At 41.2% G+C, this 16649-nt stretch overlaps 1 protein-coding gene across 8 annotated transcripts in view; it reads right to left on the bottom strand.

The window, feature by feature from the left end:
- depdc5 (DEP domain containing 5, GATOR1 subcomplex subunit) overlaps nucleotides 1–16649 on the bottom strand; it is a 90310-nt gene that overhangs the window by 56255 nt on the left and 17406 nt on the right. For all 8 annotated transcript variants that reach the window (XM_060908424.1, XM_060908427.1, XM_060908426.1 and 5 more), the window contains exons 7-11: nucleotides 16491–16540; nucleotides 16328–16397; nucleotides 13497–13575; nucleotides 6246–6307; nucleotides 6072–6141 (exon numbers count right to left, since the gene is read on the bottom strand). In XM_060908424.1, coding sequence (XP_060764407.1) covers nucleotides 6072–6141; nucleotides 6246–6307; nucleotides 13497–13575; nucleotides 16328–16397; nucleotides 16491–16540 — 331 coding nt within the window. The remainder of the gene's footprint in view (nucleotides 1–6071; nucleotides 6142–6245; nucleotides 6308–13496; nucleotides 13576–16327; nucleotides 16398–16490; nucleotides 16541–16649) is intronic.

Raw genomic sequence — 16649 nt, 5'->3', positions numbered from 1 at the left:
GGTTTGATTGACCAAAGGTTGACATGTATGAAACAATCACATTCAAAATAAAAGCTGATATCTACTGGGTTCTTGCTAACTGAAACCCTGTGATGCATGAAGTGGATCAGTGTGTGGAACCAACACCAAGGAGATTCAGAGGTGACTCTTTGAGGAATTGGAGTGCAGGACTCCGAGGCGACGTCATTACTTCAGACATAACACAGTAAAAATATATACGCTCACCAACCACTTTAATGGAGCACTTGCATGTGACGTCACAGCCGATCCAGATTGTGACAGACGCCATCTTGTCGGTCAAACGCCATATTCCGCCTTCTACTTCTACTTTTACTTCTACCTTTTCTTCTGGAAAAACCTACTACCGTATTTTCCGGACTATACGTCGCTCCGGAGTTTAAGTCGCATCAGCCAAAAAATGCATTATGAAGACGAAAAAAACATGTATACGTCGCGCCGGACTATAAGTCGCACTTTTTTGAAGGGTTATTCTATCCATAGAATCTGTGATTCTATCTGATAAGCGGTGCGTGGTTACTGTGCGACTGCATTGTTTATTTAATAAACGAACAGCTGAGCAGTGATAACGCGCCCTTTGCCCTGTAAGCAACCTAGTCTGATTATTTTAAATATCTACTACTATCTTTAATACTATCATTATTACTAATAGCCTATATTATTATTATAACTAATATTAGTAGCCTATTACTGATGCATTAATCAGTTTGCTTTTAGAATATTTTTACCGGTAGGGCTTATTATCGCCCCATGGCTCTTTCATCTGTGTTATTAAAGCTGTAGTCATCATCGAGGAGTGTCATTCTTCATTTTTGTCGAATTTTATTTCATTAAATCAGAAGTCAAGTAGGCTATAGGTATATCATCTCCAAAGACAACCGTCTAGTGAAAAAAAAAACAACCGCTTTTAAATCCCCTACTTAAATCCTTAAAAAGAGTAATTTAACTCATGTCTTGTGTGATCTGATCTCCAATGGTGAAATAAACCGGTTGTGATATGAGTAGTCTGTTATTTTAGAAGATAAATCTTTATTTATATATTTATTTACTCTATTAAATTTATACATTTAATATATAATTTAATATATAGCCTAATAAAAATAATATTTTATAACATATCACGACATATTACTGTCTGTAACTGTTCATTACTAAAGCATTTTCTAAGATCATAATGTCTGATATTATTATTTTTTTTTACACACACAATAAGCGCGTGTGCGTAAAGTTATAGTAAACCATCCCCCACCTTTTTTTTTTGAGTCGCCGGACCCACCCACCTCCTGCGTTCCGGGACCTCCCACTTCACAAATTAAGCACTGCCTAAAATCACTACATACCTTATTTAAATAACTATAGGCCTATCATTAATAATAAAACACCGGTCAATCAAGTTTATCAAGCTGGCGATTTCACTCCAAATCAGCAAATCCATTGAATTCCTCATCCTCGGTGTCGCTTCTGAACAACTCTGCCAACTCCAGTGGCAGACGAAGCACCGTTTCCTCTTCTTCTGCGTGGCTGTCATCAGACTCAGCATCAGCTCCAGTTATTCCGCGGTGAAAAAATATATATATATATGTCGCACCGGAGTATAAGTCGCATGGCTATCCGAACCATGAAAAAAAGTGCGACTTATAGTCCGAAAAATACGGTATATACAATTCTACTACAACGGCTGCGGCTACAAGCTCTCCCTACCTGTGCACGTTTTTGTGTGTATTTTTGCGTGTTGTTCGTCTGTACTGGACTTCAATATCCACTACAACCGTATGGACTTACTGGACATGGGTTTCCAGCAGAAAATGACGGTTTGTAGCGATTTCCATCGCATGCACAACATTCCGGACGAGGAAAAAAAAAACATTCCGGACGAGATAGCGAGACCAGCGGGGTCTCCGTGGATTGTTATCGGAAGCAAAGCGAAGGAGGCGGCGCCGGGAGCGGAAGCAAAAGCGAGGCTGCAGAGCCGGCCTGTTGACTAAGCTCAGAAAACAGCCACTCAAACCTCCACTGCCAAGCCTCTACCTCTCCAACGCCAGATCCATGTAAACAAGACGGACGAGCTGGAATTACCTTATTCTATTCTATAATCGGCTGGTCAGTGCTATACTCAATACTTAAGTGACTTACCCATCCAATGAGGATTCTTGTTTACAAGATGCCACATCTGAGTCGCTGACAAATCCTGAATTTCTGTAAAGATAACTGTCCAGAGATTTATAAGCACGCAGTGCTTCACCACTGAACAGCGAGGGAAAGTTAATGAGGGAATTATACACGTCCGGGTATTCCGCTGGCAGTTCAAAATCCGGTCGTGAAAACTCCGTCCGGTAAGCCATAAGGGTCACAAATCTGTAGATCGTTTATTTTAGACATATATCTAGTTATCTGTTCATTAGAAAAATGAGCCGTGTAGTCCGTCGGTTGAAATTGATCCATTCTGTACACGAGTGCAGCAGTATTCAGCGGTGTTTTTGACCGACAAGATGGCGGTTGTGTACTTTCCGGTCACGTGACTGCAAGATCTCTATAGGAACTCATTCTTAATTCTAAGCTTCCTGTTCTTCGCAGGACTGGAACCCTTCTGCTGTTGCATGCTGAGATGCTTTTCTGCTCATCACGGTTGTAAAGGAGTTGCCATGAGTTACGATATCCTTCCTGGCAAAAGAAAAAAAAAAAAGCTCGAACCAACCTGTCCATTTTCCTCCGACCTCTCTTATCAACAAGGCGTTTGTTTCCACCCACAGAACTGTCGCTCACTCATTCACTCGATGTTTTTTTGTTTTTCACACCATTCTGTGTAAACTCTACAGACTGTGGTTTGTGTATGAAAAGCCCAGGAGATCATCAGTTTCTGAAATACTCAACACCCATACCACAGTGAAAGAAAGTCACACGAAAATTGAGATCACAATTTTTCCCATTCTGATGTGTGAACATTAACTGAAGCTCTTGATTTGTATCTGCATGATTTTTTTTTTTAACACGTCGTGATGCTGTCAAGGCTGATTAGAGACCTGCATTAAAACAGGTGCAGGTGGATGGTGTTCCTAATAAAGTGGCCAGTGAGTAGGTGCACATGATGAGGTCAGATTTTTTTTTTAAAACACAAATTGTGTGTTTGCGATGGGAGGTTGGACAGGATAAGGAACGAGCACATCAGAGGGACGGCACATGTGGAGAGCTTGGGAATGAAGCTAAGAGAGATGAGACTGAGATGGTATGGGCACATCCTGAGAAGAGGTGTTGGAAGGAGAATGTTGAGGATGGAGCTGCCAGGCAAACGAAAACGAGGAAGGCCAAAGAGGAGATACCATACATGGATGTGGTGAGAGAGGACATGAAAGTGGCAGGTGTGGTAGAGAAGGATGTGGAAGACAAGGAGCGATGGAGATGAAAGATCCGCTGTGGCGACCCCTAATCGGGAGCGGCCAGAAGAAGAAGAAATACAAATTGTGAGTGAAATTCTGCCTGTCGATCAAAATGTAACGTTTTAAATGAGTATGTAACAAAAACGTCTAGAATTTAGCCTTATAATCATATATTTATTCCGTTATATTAAAAATATTTTCAATTCATAGGACACTTTTTGGCGGCACGGTGGTGTAGTGGTTAGCGCTGTCGCCTCACAGCAAGAAGGTCCGGGTTCGAGCCCCGTGGCCGGCAAGGGCCTTTCTGTGCGGAGTTTGCATGTTCTCCCCGTGTCTGCGTGGGTTTCCTCTGGGTGCTCCGGTTTCCCCCACAGTCCAAAGACATGCAGGTTAGGTTAACTGGTGACTCTAAATTGAGCGTAGGTGTGAATGTGAGTGTGAATGGTTGTCTGTGTCTATGTGTCAGCCCTGTGATGACCTGGCGACTTGTCCAGGGTGTACCCCGCCTTTCGCCCTGTTAGGATTTAAAGCCATGATTTAAGTTAGTTTTATAGCTGCAGAACGTGATTTAGGATTGTTAGATTTAACCAGTCTCTCCAGTGTTGAATTTGAAATTGAAATGATTGAATGTTAGATTTAAAGCTGCATTAAGTGATTTAAGTTAGTTTTGTAGTTTTAGAATGCAGAATGCGATTTGGGATTGTTAAGACTTTATGAATTTAATATTTTAGCCTCTTAGATCCTATTCCTGTATAATTTCCTGTAAAGTTACTGTGTGACCTTCCTCCGGTGGAGAAGACACACACTTCTTTGCTAGACTAGACATAAACATGTCTTTGTTTAAAGGTCCCATGGCATGGTGGTTTGTTGATGCTTTAAACGGGCTCGTGGAGGTTTCCGGATGTTATATCTGCAGCCTTTCTCGAAATGAACCCTCGGCACGTAGATATAGCCTCCTGGGAGAAAGCCCCATTTCAGCGCTTTTCCCAGTGCGTCGTTTTGCTAATGAGAAGCATGGCGGCGGGGAAGGGTAGAGGGTGGGGGCGGGTCTCATCATTAATACTCATGACATGTAAACGTGTTACCTCTGATTGGTTAACAGCACTGTGACGCTACCTCCAGTGGGTCAGAACAAGCGGATGTGGGTGTCTTACTATGGCGAGAGAGAAGGAACAAACCGCGAAGGGAAAAATACCGCGCGCTGACGTCATTAAGGTGCGACGCGAGGAAATAAAATAAATTCAACAAATGTTTGGGTTTTTACTGAACAAACAAACAAATAAAATGAACGAGTGACTTAAAAAAAGAATGTGGGTGTCTTTGTAAAAACTGTTTTGATTGGCTATTATAACAGAGCATGCTGCATGCTTTTTGGTTTTGTAGCGCAGAGTACCTGGCTAACTGCAGGAAGCGGTTAGCTGCACAGCTAATGTAGCCATTGCAAGGCTAACGTGGCACCGATTTTAAAACACGGCAAAACGACTTAACAGTTATACACTTACTTGTTTGGTGTTTGTGGCTGATGCGGCAGGGATGCTTGGTACGGACCCAGGCTTCAGTGACAGTTGATGTGCAAAACCTGCCCTGTACTGTCCCAAGTTGTGGAAACATTCCTCAGGAAAATGCTTCCGACAAACATACACCGTCTTAGGTAGACTCGACGGCGTATTATTGAAGTAAATAAAATTAAGCCACTGCGTCTTCAGGGGCTCTCCCGTCGGCAGTAAAAACAGACTCTTTTCTGTGTTGTCACATCCATGTACAGCGCAATTTCCATGTTTCGCTCGCTTAGGTGATGCCATGTTGTGTCCTCTATGGTCTCCTCACTACAACTGGGCGGGCAATCCATACAGTGGGTGGGAATCCAGAGGGGGGGCGTGGGGATCATCTCCCTTGCTGACGTAGGCAAGGGAAGAGTTTATCAACACGCCGTTTTGACGTGCCATTCTCAAATGTTGGGCATAGTTTGGTTTACACATTATGAAATTTCTAGCCACTGGGGTGACTTAAGAAGGTCAGAGGAACTCATTTTAACGTTAAAAAAACTCAGAAAGTGAAAATTTCATGCCATGGGACCTTTAAAATTGTCATTAAAAAAAAAAAAAAACATCTCGCACTTTGACGTGCGTAAATGCTGAGTTGCGGAGTTGTTAAAAAACATCCGTTGATATGAAATATATTGCTTATTAAGATGTGTTTTGCTCAGTCCAAGGTTTACTGACCTAGTCACTGTTGTCATAGTCTGACATCCTACGACGCACACACAACACACACACACATTCACATACACACACACATAGCATAGCTGCATATCCACACACACACACACATAGACAGATATCAAACAGTGATGTCATTTCATCCACACAGATAAGACACATATAAAATCCCTGTATTCTCTCGTTGTATTGTGGGACTTGCGAATAAAGATTGCGAACCGATTGTGGGGTTCCTTTCTTTTTTCTGCGACTCACCCCCAGACGTCTGGGTGACACGAGGGGACTGATCTCGAGATGGTGAGAGCCAGAGATGGGAAAAAAAAAAAAAAAAAAACTAACACGGTCGCAGGCAAGCTGGAGCCTATCCCAGCTGACTACGGGCGTGTTAGTTTTTTTTTTTTTTTCACTGTTCTACAGTGAAGCTGCCGGCATTCTGAGCGTGTACGTGTAGGAAGCTCACCTAGAGTCTTGGCAGCGTAGAAGGTACGGGAGAACAACACCACCGTGACCTCATGGCTGCAGTTTTTTTCCTAACACGAGTGAAAAACATTAACAACAAACTTCTATTTCTGTTACTGCTGCAAATAAATATGTAAAGAAGAAGAATCAGTGTGGATGAAAAGCAGATGCTCACTTTCCACTTGGTAAAGAGGTCCGAGAGGAAACCATTGACTGCCTTTTCAAAATAGAGGTCACCTAAAAAAAAAAAAAAAAAAAGGCAGAGATGTGATGCAGTGAAGTAATAAACGTACAGTGGTGCTTGAAAAAGTTTGTGAACCCTTTAGAAATTTTCTATATTTCTGCATAAATATGACCTAAAACATCATCAGATTTTCACACAAGTCCTAAAAGTAGATAAAGAGAACCCAGTTAAACAAATGAGACAAAAATATTATACTTGGTCATTTATTTATTGAGGAAAATGATCCAATATTACATATCTGTGAGTGGCAAAAGTATGTGAACCTCTAGGATTAGCAGTTAATTTGAAGGTGAAATTAGAGTCAGGTGTTTTCAATCAATGGGATGACAATCAGGTGTGAGTGGGCACCCTGTTTTATTTAAAGAACAGGGATCTATCAAAGTCTGATCTTCACAACACGTTTGTGGAAGTGGATCATGGCACGAACAAAGGAGATTTCTGAGGACCTCAGAAAAAGCGTTGTTGATGCTCATCAGGCTGGAAAAGGTTACAAAACCATCTCTAAAGAGTTCAGACTCCACCAATCCACAGTCAAACAGATTGTGTACAAATGGAGGAAATTCAAGACCATTGTTACCCTCCCCAGGAGTGGTCGACCAACAAAGATCACTCCAAGAGCAAGGCATGTAATATTCGGCGAGGTCGCAAAGGACCCCAGGGTAACTTCTAAGCAACTGAAGGCCTCTCTCACATTGGCTAATGTTAATGTTTATGAGTCCACCATCAGGAGAACACTGAACAACAATGGTGTGCATGGCAGGGTTGCAAGGAGAAAGCCACTGCTCTCCAAAAAGAACATTGCTGCTCATCTGCAGTTTGCTAAAGATCACGTGAACAAGCCAGAAGGCTATTGGAAAAATGTTTTGTGGACGGATGAGACCAAAATAGAACTTTTTGGTTGAAATGAGAAGCGTTATGTTTGGAGAAAGGAAAACACTGCATTCCAGCATAAGAACCTTATCCCATCTGTGAAACATGGTGGTGGTAGTATCATGGTTTGGGCCTGTTTTGCTGCATCTGGGCCAGGACGGCTTGCCATCATCGATGGAACAATAAATTCTGAATTATACCAGCGAATTCTAAAGGAAAATGACAGGACATCTGTCCATGAACTGAATCTCAAGAGAAGGTGGGTCATGCAGCAAGACAACGACCCTAAGCACACAAGTCGTTCTACCAAAGAATGGTTAAAGAAGAATAAAGTTAATGTTTTGGAATGGCCAAGTCAAAGTCCTGACCTTAATCCAATCAAAATGTTGTGGAAGGACCTGAAGCGAGCAGTTCATGTGAGGAAACCCACCAACATCCCAGAGTTGAAGCTGTTCTGTACGGAGGAACGGGCTAAAATTCCTCCAAGCCGGTGTGCAGGACTGATCAACAGTTACCGCAAACGTTTAGTTGCAGTTATTGCTGCACAAGGGGGTCACACCAGATACTGAAAGCAAAGGTTCACATACTTTTGCCACTCACAGATATGTAATATTGGATCATTTTCCTCAATAAATAAATGACCAAGTATAATATTTTTGTCTCATTTGTTTAATTGGGTTCTCTTTATCTACTTTTAGGACTTGTGTGAAAATCTGATGATGTTTTAGCTCATATTTATGCAGAAATATAGAAAATTCTAAAGAGTTCACAAACTTTCAAGCACCACTGTATTCAGATTTGGTTGTAACTGTTTTGATAATTTCTCCCTCCATTAGAACAGCAGAAGACAGGTGGGTGGGTGTTTAAGCCTGTGGGCCTAAGGAGAGCTTTTTATTTCTATATAAATACGTATACATAATAAAAGTCCTATCAGGTTAGCTCTTGTTAGCTAGCTGGGAATATACACACAATGACAAGTGAGTTAAATGTTACAAATGTTATTTAAATGCCACTCAAACATTTTACACCCAAATATTGCTTAAAGCCAAACAAAACCAAAAAAAATTAACTCCTTTTGCTGATTGTGGCAAGTGCCCTGATGTACCTCTTACACATTTTAATTAAAAATAAAACATTATAATAACAATTTATTCATTTTATATCAAAGTTGTGATATTGCTCAGAGTAGGCTTCCCAGGGCGTGGACTAAAACCGAATATCCGCTTGTGACGAAGCTTGCACACTAGTACACTGTTTCCCTTAGTAACACACAGCCATCGACTCAAATGTTCTGTAATTTTCTTTTTTCAATCCAGGACCAATATATCCAATTAATTGTTGCATACAATTTAGGCTTACATATACATAGAAGGAAAAAAAAGTCACGTATTTTCAGTTTCAGGTTACGTAAGAGTCTGAATTATCGCTCACCTGACGTGTCCACGGTCAGATTTTGCAAGCCTATGAACAAAAATATTTGGGACCGCCCCAGAAACCAATACCTTTGTATATCGTAGGGTTTTATTAACTAAATTAGCAGGTTTTGATATGCTGATAATTCCCATGAAGCGGTCTTCATAAACCACCTTGTGCCTGCTGAAATGAAATTTGTCCACAGTGTGACCAGTGCTGATGAAATGCAGTCATTTTACTGCTTGCTCCTTCACAGTAATATCCTTTATAGGATTAGGGATGGCAAAAAAAAAAAAAAACTTTCCCTTTGCGATGTTTGGGCATATTTTACACTGACACTCAGCATCTTCGGGGTTGTTTACAACAATATAGACGCGATGTATCCATGAGATCTCAGCCTCGGTAATAAGACGTCACAATCTTGGATTCGCTTGTGTAATTTGCACTAGTGATATCTGAACCTCGGAGACAGCAAGACGTTTGATTTTAAAAGAAAAACAAACAAAACAATCTGAGCACAGTATACAGTAGGGCTGCATACCGGTACTGTACCGTGAAAATCAATTCGGTACAGGTCCAAAATACCGGATCATGAAGTACCGGTACTGTACTGATATAAATTTACACCAAGTATCTGCTTATTTTGTGACTGAAGATGCGTAAATCCTACCACAAAGATGAAAATTTAGCACTGGAAAAGACGTAAAATGCCACGCTGAAACTTGAAATCAGAGCCATCTTTGATTTGAGATCCTCTCGCCACAGTCTCACGAGACATTGCGAGAGCTTGGCTGATCCAGCGTTCTGATTGGTCAAAAAGACTCAAAATCAGGTCAGCCATTTTTCCTTTGCTGGCATTGGCAGTCTTTGCTGCTTTGTGTAATTTTGCCGCGTAAGTTAAAGACCGCGGACTGCGCGTAGTCTATAGTACTCCAGACATGCCAACCATTACAGTTTGCCCGTAATCATTACGGTTTCGGTGGTCCAATTACGCTATTACGACTTTGAAGTCGATTATTACGGTTTTTGCTCATAATTGATGTTTTCAAATTTGCCGCCAGAATTCCCACACTTGCGATTTCCCAGTCTCCCGGCAGAGGGCGCTATTACTAGAATGTCAGCCAATGCTTTAGAAACAAGGTCTCTGATTGGTTAACCTCAGCAATTTTATCAAATTTCGACCAATAAGAGCCCCGCGCACATTTTGTACTTTAGAAGAAGCAAAAAATGGCTGACAGTTCAGCCGATCCGTCTGACCCGCCGCCGAAAAAAGCAAGAAAAATGATCGGCAAAACTAAGACCGTGTACCAAAAATTTAAAGAGGAATACAGTACCTTGTATACAGTTTTTGGTGCTTTCCAAAATCAAGGTATATGTACAGGTAAACTTTTTCAATATCTGCTGTCTCTAGTCAGATTAGTTGTATGTGTTTATACTAGTGCTGTCAAGCGATTAAAATATTTAATCGCGATCATAGTTAACTCGCGATTAATTGCAATTTAATCGCACATTTTTGTCACATGAAAAACCATTGTAATTCTCTTATCAGCATAAAAAAGTGAATGGGCTTGCTCACCGTTCGAACTACGGGGGTACTCGGGGGATCCGAGATCCCCTGAAACAGACATGAGATCCCTTGAAAACATGATTTGGGAAATGTTGGGGGGTCTCTAAAATATTGGCAAAATGATGTTTATTGACATAGCAATCGTGTGTAACAGGAAGCATTTGCATATCCGAAGTGAGCGCACGATGGAGATCCGCGCTCTGAGACAAGCGCAAGCACCCCCCCAAGGGAAAAAAAAAGGGACCCCCCGAAAATATCGGCATAGTTCGAACACTGGTTGTACCAGTGTTTTTTTTTTATTGCAGAGCATAACACGTCTTGTCACAGCCACTGCAAAGTGGGGCTGGAGCCGCCGATGGGAAAACGAAACCTAAGCCGAGCACCGTGGCTCTTCGGGGGAGGGCAGAGGACTCTGGCTGTGCGGGGCGTGGCATCATGTCACAGAGCGTTAATCTCGCGATAAAAAAAAATTATCGCCGTTAAAATTGAGTCAAGTTAACGCGTTAATAACGCGACATTTTTGACAGCACTAGTTTATACCAAATACTTGTTTTTCAAATACTTGTTTTTATATTTTAGTTTGGTTGAATGACTGCAATACAAGATGCTCTAGTCATGACCATTCATACTTACAATATGTATATCTTTAGATTTTCATTTATGATTCATTTATATATGTACTCAGAGATTCAAGCATTTTTCCATTTTCAATTTACTCATATATATATATATGAATGTGGAAAGTTTTACAGTAGGTTTGCATGCTTTTTAGCTAATCGAGGTCTGAAGAATGTTATGATGGGGATCCTGTCTATCAAATTCACGTAGAACTGGAATAGATGTACTGTGTTTGAACCAATGTTTTGTTAATTGCTGATATTTTTATATTGTAATTTGTCATTTTTGAGAGAAAACACTTCTTGTTGCTTGAAGTTATAGAATAAAGTTTTCTCAGTTATTTTTTGATAATCATTTGATTTCTTTTCAGAATATATATTCTAAAAAAAACCCAGTATTTTTTCTGTTCATTTGCAAATATTTTTGAAGTTTGACAGAATAACTGAAGTTGTATGATTTAATATTATAAGTATTCAAATGGTACTGATTGCCCTTTATTTTCACTGTAAAAAGCCACCAGAGGTCACCATTTCTGAATGCATTTTATAAAATTTTCCGAGCCCAAAGGGGGGCGCACCCCCCTTTGGAACCCCCCCATGCACGCTCTGCGTGCATTATGTCTGCCAACGCCAGACATGGACAAATATCTCAAAACAACCATTACAGTTTGCTATCATACAGGGTTGGCATGTCTGGTACTCTAGTGTAGTCACTTCTTGCTGTGAGACAACTTATGACTTTTTGTCCCAAGTTAACTATAGTGTGAGACTGAGAAGTGAGGTAGGAAACCTAGTTATGTTCGGTTTTCTTTGAATAAAGATACTGACAAGTTGTCAACAGTTTATTAACGTTTCCGTCATTATTAAAGGCGTCACGCAGTGGCGATAAAAGTCGCATTATTCTGCACCAGAATGCTTTTGAGATTCGAAATAAATTGACCGTCGATTTTTCAAAAGCTTCCCGCGGTTGTAATCGGTCCTTATTTGGTCATGCCCATCACTTGAAATTTCCCGCGTTCGCAGCGCCCCCTCTCGGTCAGTGGAACAGCTGTGTGACGTCATACCAGTAACCACTCGGTGCAGTTGCAATGACGGACACACCAGAAAATAGGAGCGATGCTGAGGAAATTAGCTTTGATTTTACCGATACAGAAGAAGAAAATGGCCCACAAGTAGAGATTTTGACAGCTGAATGTCCTGGTGGTATCCAGCCTTACAGATTTGAACCCGAGCGCTCATCTTCAGAAGAAAATGAGGACAGTTCTGACGACGACAGAAACGAAGACGAGAATGAAGACCGGTGACTTGAAGAATTGTTTTGGTTGGTTTCTCTGACTAAATCACTACTTGTGTGTATTTTTAAAGACCATTTTCACTTGAATTAGAATGCTGTGTGATTAATCTATGATTATGTGTCATACTGATAGCTGTAGGGGTGAAAGTATAGCTAGAAAGACTGAATTCTAGCAACCTGACAGCTTGCGATCTCGCGAAATGTAGTGGGCCTTCTGATACAGTAGACCCCTTGATATTCCAGTTTTCATCATTTTCCTTTTATTGCAGTTGATTTTAACTTGATATTCAGTATGTTATAGGCTGGGAGTATTGAGCTTTGTACTGTATTGTTTAGTAAACGTACAATCGTCAGTAATAAGTGATAATTATTAGTTAAAGGCAGCTCTGTGGCATAAATCACTGTAAAATTTGGACACAAGTCCAAATTTGGCCTTTTGGTTTCTATCCTATAGATCTATTTTGCTCTCCTATGATGATCTTAGACCTATTAAAAGCGACATGGGGTGTTGTACATAATATTGCAAGATCATGGAGGTTTAATTGGAGTTTTGTGAAAATACACCGATTAGGCATTTTGTATCACAGAATATTAATACATCATTTCATAGTGTTTTGAGTGTTCAAAACTATCCACAAACTGAATAAATCCACAAAATCCGCAATGTAAACAACTCTGGTAAACGCATGCTATAGAGAAAACATGGCGACAGGCCAGCATCATCCAAGGGAGGTTACTGGTATGACGTCACACATAAGTTGACCTAGTTAACGGCTGGCTGCCTAAATTTGGCTGTGCGCGTCAACTTTAAATGCTTGTAGCGGGCGCATCGTGACACTGAGATCGCGGGAAACCGAGGGGCTTGAATAACCCACCAAACCCGACATTTTGACACATGATATAGCCTGATTGCTGAAATTACCACACGACGCCTTTAAAGAAGTTCAGAAGAATTTGTCAAATTGTTCAGGTACAGGTCCGGACCTGTACCTAAACCTCTGTACCGGTACCTGTACCTGATGTTACGTTTAGGTATGTAGCCCTAGTATACAGGGACAAATACGAACAAATGAATACTCGAACATGTCCTGTATGGATATTATCTCTCAGCATAACGGAGTTTATTTTTTGGGTTTTGTTTGGCTTGAAAGCAGTATTTGCTTTGACCTTAAACTCCAAACCTCATATCTTTCAAAATCACATGTCATGACAGTACCGCTCTTCTTCCTACATATAAGGGCTTAAAGACACGCCTACATTCTCATCTGCGGTCTCTTTAAAGCCTGGCTACGTTCAGCTGCTCCCATGAACTCTTAATCAGTGAGGTTTTCTGCTGTTCTAATCCAGACTCCCTTCCGTCACTAATCACACGGCGAACAGAGACACGCTACTGGACGAAGACAGAGACGAGACCAAGTTACCGTAGATGTCGAAGTCCCACATCTCACAGCTCATCTGGATGAAGATGTACACCATGGCCGAGCTGGAGCGAAACACCACCTGGACATCATCGGAACATCATTCATCACTCAGACTTTCTTGCGTTTGTCTGATCACATTGGATTTGCAAGAGGTTTTGTGATCCAAGCCACAACTTCTGATTGGTTAAAGCTCAACTCATAGACGAAACATCAACACTGTTACACTAAAGTCAGAAGAAGAATAACTGGGGCAAATGTTCAAGGGTGTGTGTGTGAAGCTGCACAACAGAAATATTTCATTATTTCTGGAAACATTTTACTATATTTATGCAAAGTAGAAGATTTGCTCATGGTGTAAGACATGACAAATACACTAAAAAAACAAGAGTGCTCCGAGAGCACAATATCCCCCGCTGGCGACTCCGCTGTAACTCTGGTAAAATGCGACTGAATTGAACGAAATTGCAATATGCGTATTACCGACATATAACAAAGAATCCTGTCAAGTTTTGTGAAATTCCTCCAAAAATTGTGAGAGGAGCTGATTTCAGAAGGTGAGTACCCTCCCCAGGACAGACAGACATCGCCACGACATAATCCCCCTTTGGGCCTTTCAGCCAACAGGGGATTTTAAAAAAAATCTAAAGTCCTTCCCGTGCCCTTGGGTGCACAGGGCGGTGCCAATCTCCATTTCTATAGCCCTTGGCCTCTCGCTTATTACATAGCTAGGGTTACAGTGAGGGGGGCGGGTCCTCTGGTAACCGCAAGAGTTTGACTCCCCACTCGCATCTGTATTGCAGCGTGCCTTGCCAGACGGCAGTAGGTACCATTTTTATGATGGTCTTTGGTATGACCCGACCGTGAGTAGACCTCGCGATCGCCCAATCAAGAGGCGGACATGTTAACCACTAGGCCAGCTCACGGTTACAAATACACTGAACAGGGCCTTTTAGTCAACCCATGATGTCATCTGGTGAAGGAAAAAGTTGACCGTTTGGAAGAAAAAAAAATAGTAGTAGTGGAAAAATCTTTTCCATTTAAAGAATCTTTGGATTATGTACACTACCATTCAAAAGTTTGGGGTCACTTTGAAATGTCCTTATTTTTGAAAGAAAAGCACTGTTCTTTTCAATGAAGATCACTTTAAACTAATCAGAAATCCACTCTATACATTGCTAATGTGGTAAATGACTATTCTAGCTGCAAATGTGTGGTTTTTGGTGCAATATCTCCATAGGTGTATAGAGGCCCATTTCCAGCAACTCTCACTCCAGTGTTCTAATGGTACAATGTGTTTGCTCATTGCCTCAGAAGGCTAATGGAGGATTAGAAAACCCTTGTACAATCATGTTAGCACAGCTGAAAACAGTTGAGCTCTTTAGAGAAGCTATAAAACTGACCTTCCTTTGAGCAGATTGAGTTTCTGGAGCATCACATTTGTGGGGTCGATTAAATGCTCAAAATGGCCAGAAAAATGTCTTGACTATATTTTCTATTCATTTTACAACTTATGGTGGTAAATAAAAGTGTGACTTTTCATGGAAAACACAAAATTGTCTGGGTGACCCCAAACTTTTGAACGGTAGTGTATCGTATTTGTATGCGTAATGTAATGCTGAAGTAAATGTACTTAAAGCATGCTTCATTTCTTTGCAAATATTTTTCCTATTTGTAAAACACTACGTTGTATTTTTTATTATCATGCACTCTATATTGTAGGCACAACTGTAAGACAGCAGCTGATTACCTCTGCCGTCTCTGTTGGAGGCCATGTTTTCGCCTCCATTTGTTTCTTGACGTAACTCAAAAAGTATACCCCTTTTCCACCAAATCAGTTCCAGGGCTGGTTCGGGGCTGGTGCTGGTTCACAACTCGTTCAACTTGCGAGCCAGCTGAGAACCAGTTTGCTTTTCCATAGCTCGCGGTACTAAGGGGAGCCACGTCATTATGTCGCTGTATACGTCAGTTACGTCGCTACGTTTGCATAAACCTTGGTGCGAATATCAAAGCAAAAACAACGGAAGAAGCAGCAGCAACAACAATAATAATGGATGACTTTGCGTTTGTACAGCTGCTGCTTCTCGTCGCTTAAAAATGGCGATCTTTCACGGTCTTGTTATTGTTGTTGGTCTTAACAACTCCACCCCCCCGCTGACATGAGCGGTTCTTTCCTCTAGCCCAGCAGAGAGTTGGTGCTAGCCTGGAACCGGTTTTTCTGGCCCCAGAGCCAGTTCTTTGTCAGTGGAAACAGAAAACCTGGTTCTAAACTAAGCACTGGCCCCAAACCAGCCCTGGAACTGCTTTGGTGGAAAAGGGGCATGAGTGAATGGATTTGGATGAAATTTGGAGGAAATGTGGGCCATAGGTCAAGGAACAAGTTATTAGATTTTGATCAACATCTGAGAAAGCAGTGAACAGATTTGGATGACATTTGGTGGAAAGGTAGACCAAGGAACACGTGATTAGATTTTGATCAAAAACTCAAAAAAGTACTGAACGGATTTGGAGGAAAGGTGGACCAATGGCCAAGGAACAACTAATTGAATTTTGATCAAAATCTCAAAAAGTAGTGAACAGATTTGGATGAAATTTGGTGGAAAGGTAGACCATTGGCCAAGGAACACGTGACTGGATTTTAACCAAAATTTCAAAAAGTAGTGAACGGATTTGGATGAAATTTGGTGGACAGCTTTAGTATTATCCAAGGTTCAAGTGATGTGATTTTAGTATTGATAACATGTTGCTTGGTGGAGGTATGAACTCTACCGTGTGCCCTTCCAGTTTATAAGGCTATCATGCTGTGCTTTAAAGTGTGTGAAACGGCGCCTCACCCGCGTGTCCTCACTGATGTAACCACAAGTGACCTTCTCGCCTTTGACCCACAGCTCACTCGCCTGAGCCCTGGAGTACAGAAAACACACACGCATACACACAGGGGGAAAAAAAAAAGACAAGAAGAAACCTATAGTGAACAAAAACATGTTTGTGACTGACCTGATCCCTGCAAACTCCACTTTCTGGGTCACATACGCACACGTGCTCACCTGCAGAAGAACGTCAGCGAGATATAAAAACTGAAAGAGTCCATTCATAGTTTATCAACTTTTATCTCAATCGCATGCTAAACAGCTTTAAAAAATCTTTATTATAGGT

The sequence above is a fragment of the Neoarius graeffei genome, chromosome 25, assembly GCF_027579695.1.
Source record: "Neoarius graeffei isolate fNeoGra1 chromosome 25, fNeoGra1.pri, whole genome shotgun sequence".
NCBI classification, from domain to species: Eukaryota; Metazoa; Chordata; class Actinopteri; order Siluriformes; family Ariidae; genus Neoarius; species Neoarius graeffei.
Note: the sequence above shows the minus strand (reverse complement) of the source record. Positions and strands in the feature narration are given on the sequence as shown.